Raw genomic sequence first — 7,980 nt, 5'->3', positions numbered from 1 at the left:
ATCACTATGTGGCATTGAGGCCTCTAGTTGATTAAAATCTAGATTGTGAGAAAACAGCAAATTTGGCTGATTTTTTTTCTTTTCCCTCTAGCACAAACCTACACAGCTGGTCAATGGGATGGGAACAAGGATGGTTTTGGCCAAGCTGCAGAAAAGATTTCCTTACAACTGGAGTCCTGGCAAGGTATGTGGGTTTTGAGATGGAGAAAGGGTTCTCTGTTTGGTGCTGGATGCATTTGTTTCATTTAAATCATTACTGGAAGCATCTTTAAAATGAACTAGCTTTTCCGTACCACTATATGACTGACCAGCAAAACCACAAATGAGACTTAATATAGCTGGAAGGCAGCAGACTGTGGCAAAACAATCCAGGAGTTTGCAACAATTCTCTGTACATCTGAGCAAGAGGGACCTGACAGAAAGTTTTAAAGTTCAAGACACGCATGGAGCAATGGGCCAAACTGAATCGCTAAGCAAAAGCAGCATCACAAATGTTTTTATAATAACTTCCCCTCCCATTACTCCATAAATGTGGCTATTAACGCAGATAAACAGCAGGGCTGACACGGGAACAGCAACTCGGACCTGCAGTGGTATGGAAGATCTGGGCCAGGGTGAAATATTGATTAATTATCTTGTCATGCTGGTGCTTTGTCAGATTCTGTAGATAGGAACTGAGGCAGTAATATGCAGCTCCTTCGTCTAGTAAGGCTGCTGTATCACATGGGAATGATTAGTTGACTTACGCAAAACTACTACAGGGGGGTGAACAGTAGGATGATGCAGAAATAAGCAGAAGGGTTTTTTTAGAAAAGGATTTATATTATTTTTTCTTTAAAAGATATACAAAAATCACTGTAGCAGTAAGCCAGAAACATTGGTCCTCACTTAGCAATTTGCATCTGAACAAGTGCATCTGTGTGGTCCATCAGAGAGAGTATGACACAAAGATAAAATGATCCAGTTTTCTTTCTTTGTTTGGGAAATGAGATGGCAAATCAAATCCGGGTTTGCTTTTCAGCTGTTCCTCTGGGTAAATAACTCTGCCACTAAGAAAAGGCAATGAAAATCAAGATCATGGTAAGGTATCTACACGGAGTTGAAGGACCCCCTTGTGATATTTCACCCCTTCTGCTCATCGCACCCAGTAGGAAGTGCTGCTGGGTGGGATACTTTGACATGAAAATACAAAGTTCAAGGCTCTCAATGGAAACATCAGCCCAGGGATTTGATGAGGCGGTGGCAGCCGCTCCCTGATGGTCAATAGACCTAGTTAAGCACAGGTTAAACTAACCCTATGGCTCAGCTCGAGGAGTACTTTTGCTGACAGTTATATGATGGGAGTGTGCTACTGTAACCCAGAACGTTCAACCCAGGGGAAACGGTCCCACCCTCTCTCCACCCCCCCAAGCCCCTTTCATTTAGGGCAACGGAGAGCAGAGCTGATAAGAACTGTCATTGCATCACATTAAAGGGGAAAACGATCTGGAAAGTTGTTTGCAGATAAAGCTTGACTTGATTAATCTATTTGTTCTCTTTATTTGGCAGAAACCTGAACCCAAGTTTCAGGGTGACTTTAACTGCACTAAAAATAATAGCCTATTTATGCAATTATCTGCAGGTACCTGACCATTAGCTCAGGCCAGTGAGGTGAGTACAAGAACATGCACACAGGCGCTTCTTTTTTTTTTTGTTATTATTTTGGTTTGTTTCCAGGTGCAGCTTAGGCTTCCTGCATGGAAACCCTTGGCCTGCAGGCCCCAGCTGGCCACCAGCTCTGTCGGTGCCCCTGTTGCTACATGATGGTTATTGAACAAGTCAAACCAAGGCTGAAGACAGGAATGACATATAGAGCTTATTCTGAAATGTAATTTAAGGACCTGGTCGGCTATGAGAGGCCTTCGTGTACTGAAATGGGCTGAGGGAGGAGCACCCTTCTGCCTTGGCCTGCAGACAAGGCCTCCATCTTTGGAGGTACTTTTGCCTAAATGGACCTAATTTCTTTTTTTTTTTCTTTCTTTTAGACCCGAAAGGGTTAATTCCATGCAGTTAAAAGCCCATTTAGCTTCTCAGCTTTGGATTTTTATCATTCTGGTGAGTCAACATTTTGCTGTTAGCCAGCCAAGCTGACGTCATCCCCATGAGCAGCAGGCAGGTGCATCACCAGCCCTAGCTCAAGGCTCTACAACAGCTTTTAAAGGTGAACTTACACCAATCCCTCCTGTAAAATGACTTAAATATTTCTCTTTTTTAAGGTAGTGTTTTGAAGCTAAAAGGACTGATCTAAAACCCTCCAATGGTCTATGGAAAGACTCTGGTTTGGGTCATAGTTGCATGACCAAGCCCAAGACGCTTTGCAATGCCCCACCTTCTGGTTACCCTTATCCCCCTGATTCCACAGTGTCTTTGCTCCCCAGAATGCAGACAAAATATGCCATTTTTGCACTGACCCAGACATAAAATAAGACAAGAAGGAAAAAGATCCCTTCAGTTTTGTAGTCCTTTATTATTTTTTTAAGTTGATCCTCCCATAGTAATGTACTGAAATGCGTAACAGTTACATTGTACAAAGCATTTAAAGAAAGTACCTCAACTTGCCGATTATTTCAAAATGAGATTATAAACAAAAGGAAAAATAAATCTGGTCCCTCACTAAAGGCCAAAAAAACCCCAAAAATAACTGAATACCTTCCGTTATTTATTTTTTTTAAAAACATAAATTTGGAACACTTCATCTTACAAATAGGATTAACATGAACATAACATCACACAAGCTCGCAGACAACCAGCATAAAATATTGGGTACAGTTTTTTAATCAGAAGAATCATGCTTTCATGAAGAAATTATAACTGTTTATACAATCGAATCAATTTACTGTATTACAAAAAAAAAACCAAAACCTAAGTCGCATCTATTAGTTATTTAGTTCATTAAAAGGCAAAAATAAAATAAAAGAGGAATGTAAGAAAATTTCAAACACTGTTTTGCACTCCCATATACACAGATCAGTTCACCTCACTTTTTTTGAAGTACATGGGTGCCTTACATCGTAACGCAGTGGGGGACTGCAGCAGTGCTGTTTGTTATAGGAACAGTGCTATTTTAATCAACAAACAATCGTTTGCCAACAAATAAATACATGGTACACACAACACAAAGAAGAAATTAGAGGGTAGGGGGGAAAAGGAAACAATACAACAAAATAGTGACATGATTGTCAAAAATTAAAATCTCCTTACAATGATTTGAACTAGTGGTGCTGTCGATGAACGTGGTGTTTTCACGGAATTATCTGGATGATTTAGCTTCTTGGAGTAGTGAACATTCATAGTTTACAATATACACAAGCCTCTTATGTATTGTTTCTCAGAGTTCTTTTTTTTCTTTCCTTTTTTTTTTCCTTGTTTTTCCTTTTTTCTTAACAATGCAGTTGAGAAGGCAAAAGAATTACGGAGCGAACAAAATATTCCCTGTTACTTCTTTCTACATTTACGATGGATAGTGTGCATTTGATAGAACTATTTTCTTTCTTTGAAGGGCTAAAATGCATAAAGCTTTAATGAAGAGATTTGTACATAAAAGCAACTGTTCCCAATCCTGTGTCAAACTATCTTATACAAAAAGAAAATCAATTCAGTTCCTACTTTAAAGGAGTGCCCATGTGTGTATCAATGCAGTCTTAACCCTTTTGCCCCTGCCCCTCAAAGCCGGGTGAACTGGAAGACACTTTTTCCCGGCCCCAGTTTACATAATCCACTGAAACATTTTTTTTTTTTTTTAAGTCGCATTGATCCTCCAGAAGTCAGCAGCTGCCTTTGCTGTGCAAAACAAAATATTGAGAATAAATAGTTTCTTTCTTTTTAAAATTATTCAGTTTAAGGTCACCAGACTTTAAATGAGTGACCCTGCAGATTTATAAGGCATTCTGCTCAGCAGTCTTTTAAATAGTCATATATGAAAGAGCCATGCTACTGGTTTGGACTTGGTCCCATTCTTGGTAAGACTTCACAATGTCATACGTGACTGATGGATTGAATGGCACTGGATTCTGCAGCAGCTCTCGCCATACTGTGCCACATATTGGGAGAATTGTGGGATGCAGAATGAAGGGAGTCCTTGTCTGAGAGAGAAAGCATCATCGCATACGCCTGGACAAGGAAAGAAGAAGGACAAAGAGGTCAGGATCCTGCGGCATGGATCTGAGCTTGGACCCGTGCCACCTCTACACAGTTAGGGCATCATTTAGGCTACGACTGCTATTCTCAACTTATTTTTTAAAAAAATAAAACACATTAGGTAGAACCACTGTCAACATTTCCACTGACACTTTTGACTCACTAATAGTAATAATAATTTCTGCTTTCATCTGGCTTCACAAAGCTCTGAGAAACCTTTGATAGTAGACAAGGTCCCAGAGTCTCCTCTGCCTTCAGATTCTTGGCACAGGAGGCAGATTTCAAGAGCCTGAGGAATCACATTATCCCTTGGCTGGTCCTGTATTTCACCAGATAAAAGTCTCCTTTGCTGACCTTTTTCTACAGGCATTCTCTGCAGTTTTAAAAACTGGAATCTTTTAAAGGGGCTAAAAAGACCCATTCTAATTAACGTTTTAAAAAAAATCAAGAAATAGCACTAAGATATCACTCTAGTTATTGCTGTTTGAAAAAAATGTTGAGGACCTAGAGGCAGTAACATCCAACAGACTATTAAAAAAAAAAATACCAAAAAGCCAAGCCAGCCAGATGATCGAGTCATACCCCTGCAAGGCTGCAGCTAAACTCCCTGGCATCAGTGTGACCATGCCAGCTGTCTGAAGGCGGAGTAGGACTATCTCTTAACGTGGCATCTCTGCAGGTGGCAGATGGGAACAAAAAAAAAGGTAAGAAAATCCTCCACTATCAGGGACCAGAGCACCCACCACATCTCCCAGGTGCAGGGAGAGGTCGGGGCAGGCTGAGGTCTGCGGACGTGGAGCACAGCCCTGTTTGACAAAGCTGAAACGGCCTTGCCTGCCACATACTAACAGTTTAATCCTTCAGGTATTTGGCGACAATAACATTTTTACTGAGTTAAGCTTTACCTGGGATTTGGATTTCCTGTACAACGGCTGTTTTAGGTCCTCTGGCAGCTGGGAAGTATTGAAAGCTGCCAATTCAGCTTCACTATATTGATTTTCTTCCATTTTCCTCATTTTGAGGCTATCTGTGAAGTGCCTTATGTGGTCCAAAGCCGAAAGTCCAGTCTTATTATACTCCTCCTCTTTATACCTACAAAAACACCACAGAGGTTTTAATGTCAGCTAAACAATCCTCTCCACCTTCCCTCGTCCTCCTCAGATTTACACATTTGAGCTATTTCTCCCCTTTTTCAAGTTCATAAACCACATTGCCCTGTGGAATTCTGACCCTGAAATAAAAGAAATTCTCCTTTCTTTTGTAAAGAGGAGAGGGTGGGCAGCAGGAGAAGGGGAGGGAGAGGTCACCTCTCTCCTGTTGTCTCCACAGCCTTTCACAAGACCATTATGGGAGATGCAGGTCAGTTTATAGAGCAGATAACGTCTCTCCCATGAATGTTTCCTGTCTCACCCACAACCTGACAATAGCTCCCCGAGCACAGTTATTTTTCCTCTTAAGGGCTACAGATTGCATGAAGAGACTGAAAACAGGGCTGGTATTGACCCAAACACAGACGCACGTTGCTATCGTAACTGGGAAGCTGGCTACTTCGGACTGGTTCCCACGGCACACAGTTTGGTGCTGGCACTCTTGTATGGTGTATTGTTTTTATTCCGCATATTGGGCACACCAATACTCGGAAGGAACCAACCTGCCAGGGGAAGCTTTGCAGTTCATGTCCAAAGTACTCGTTTCCTCGTAATCCTCCTCTGGAGTCCCCTCATGCATGTCACTTGTAACAGGCTCTTTGACTGTTTTCCCTGCAATTTCACTCTCTTCATCTTCTTCGTCCATCATGACTTCATCTTCTGCCTCCTCGTCATCCAGCAAATCTGAGTTCTGGCTGGCTACCATGGCTTTTTCATCCTTAAAGTGGCTGCCATTCATTCTGAAAGTACCAAAACAAACCCAGACAATAATCACAAATCAGTTACAAAAGCTCCTTACCAGCAGATCGTCGGAGGCAGATCTGGAAAAGATCTGTGCCAGCAGAACAAAATTATTTATGTATTTCATATCTTGTTTATCTTCAGACATTTAGGCAGTACTGGAGAAAATTTCACTCAAAAATCAGTTGAATGTTACAGTACCATCAGCATGGGATTTTCCTGTTACTCTGCTAAAAACTACTGTTCAAGCAGAGATATGTTCAGATATCCATTCCAAATTTTCTCACGCATTATTTCATCTCATGTTTCCAATCATATATGTACTCTGGGCAAAACAACTCATTGCCTTTTAACAAAAGCTTTAGGGGCCAAGAAACTCTGAAAATCAGATCCGGCATTTTCAAAAATGACATCCAATACTCCATGCAGAGTTTTAAAGTCAAAATTACATGCATAATTAATTTGGTACACTACCACCCATTTGGAAGCATACTACTTCACTGAACGTATGGATTACATACATGGGAACCTAAAGGACTTCAGCTGAAGATCTGAAGAGTGGTGTGCAATATTGCCACCACACTGAACTACATTATCAACTGATTTGAAGGGTAAGAAGTAATGAAAAGAAAGGTCGTATAGCATTTTAAGTGCATTTATTCTTATTAAATGAGTAATTATAGCAATACGCACATGGAAAACCATTTGGTCTACCCACTATTCTTACGTTGTCCTTTGCTTTCAGACAATGACTTCTCTTAAGTACTTCCTAGGGGATTTTATCAAGGACATAATACCCACGCTGAAGTAGGGGCCCATTTGCTAATGGCCTCAGCCCTGTAGGATCCTGAGCATCCACAGTTGCACCGCATCCTGCTGCGTTAAATGAGAGCTAAAGAAATTCAGCACCACTGCCACATCCACCAATGCATGGCCAGAGGGACTAGTGGTGCAGAAGGGCTGTACTCGGAGCCACGTGAAATTTGCGCTACCAGTGTATCTGCTCTGCCACGTTATGTATCATGGAGGCCTTGATTCATCTATTGTTCTCATTGTGCAAAAGGTCCTTACTCTTCCAGGAATACAGTTACAAAAATGGAAACTTTATTGTATGCCCGCAGTTTGCTTTAGACTTTGTGTGCTTCAAACTGTGCAGGACAATATGGAATATACCAAAAGTTTGAGCAAGATAAGGATGAGCCCTAGCAGCATATTTCGTATTTAATGTCTGACTTGCTGTTGTAACAGATGTATGTTATAAAAGATGTATTTCTTATGGAGCATACACAAGTGAAAGATGGTTTCTTATACAACAGCACCGTTTTCTTACACATAATACAGTTTCATCTATTTTCTGAGCAAATTCCAGCTAATTTTCATGAGCTTGGTATTGCATTTAAAAAAAAAAAAAGGCTAGGAAATGGTCTGTTTATATCAAAGTATCAAAAAATCTGAGGCTGTGCAGAGTCGGGAGAGCTGAAGCAGCCACCCCCCTCTAAGATAATCAGAGCAATATCTCTATCATCTTTTATTTAACTAGGCAGAAATAAGAAAATGTTGAGCATAGTTTGGGCTGCCAACTTGCTTATTATGCTCAATTGAGGCTGCTAGAAATGAAAGGGAGATGGACTACAACCAAAGTAACAAAAGCCATGTGATTAAGAAAACAGATTCTCTAATTATGCTTTCAAATGCAGCAATTTGCCAGGGATAAAATATCCGTCAAGAGCAGTCTGAAGTGCCAAATTTAGAAAGGAAACACTGCACAACCCAGCAACCTTTCCACTTTGCTGACTTCCTGTCGGAGGACATGTTGAGACCAGATGTGCAAGGAAAAAATCCCAAGCCCTCATTGCCAATCAAGATGGAATGAAATTTGAATATGCATGTAATCACTTAATCCAATACTTTCATG

General features: G+C 40.8%; 1 protein-coding gene across 2 annotated transcripts in view; it reads right to left on the bottom strand.

The window, feature by feature from the left end:
• Window positions 1–2,482: 2,482 nt before the first annotated feature.
• Window positions 2,483–7,980, bottom strand: part of MECOM (MDS1 and EVI1 complex locus) — a 346,531-nt gene continuing 341,033 nt past the window's right edge. For both annotated transcript variants that reach the window (XM_055723809.1, XM_055723810.1), the window contains 3 exons: window positions 5,828–6,064; window positions 5,082–5,268; window positions 2,483–4,149 (listed from right to left, as the gene is read on the bottom strand). In XM_055723809.1, the coding sequence (XP_055579784.1) occupies window positions 4,015–4,149; window positions 5,082–5,268; window positions 5,828–6,064 (559 nt within the window). In that variant the 3' untranslated portion in view covers window positions 2,483–4,014. The remainder of the gene's footprint in view (window positions 4,150–5,081; window positions 5,269–5,827; window positions 6,065–7,980) is intronic.

The sequence above is a fragment of the Falco cherrug genome, chromosome 11, assembly GCF_023634085.1.
Source record: "Falco cherrug isolate bFalChe1 chromosome 11, bFalChe1.pri, whole genome shotgun sequence".
Taxonomy (NCBI): domain Eukaryota; kingdom Metazoa; phylum Chordata; class Aves; order Falconiformes; family Falconidae; genus Falco; species Falco cherrug.
Note: the sequence above shows the minus strand (reverse complement) of the source record. Positions and strands in the feature narration are given on the sequence as shown.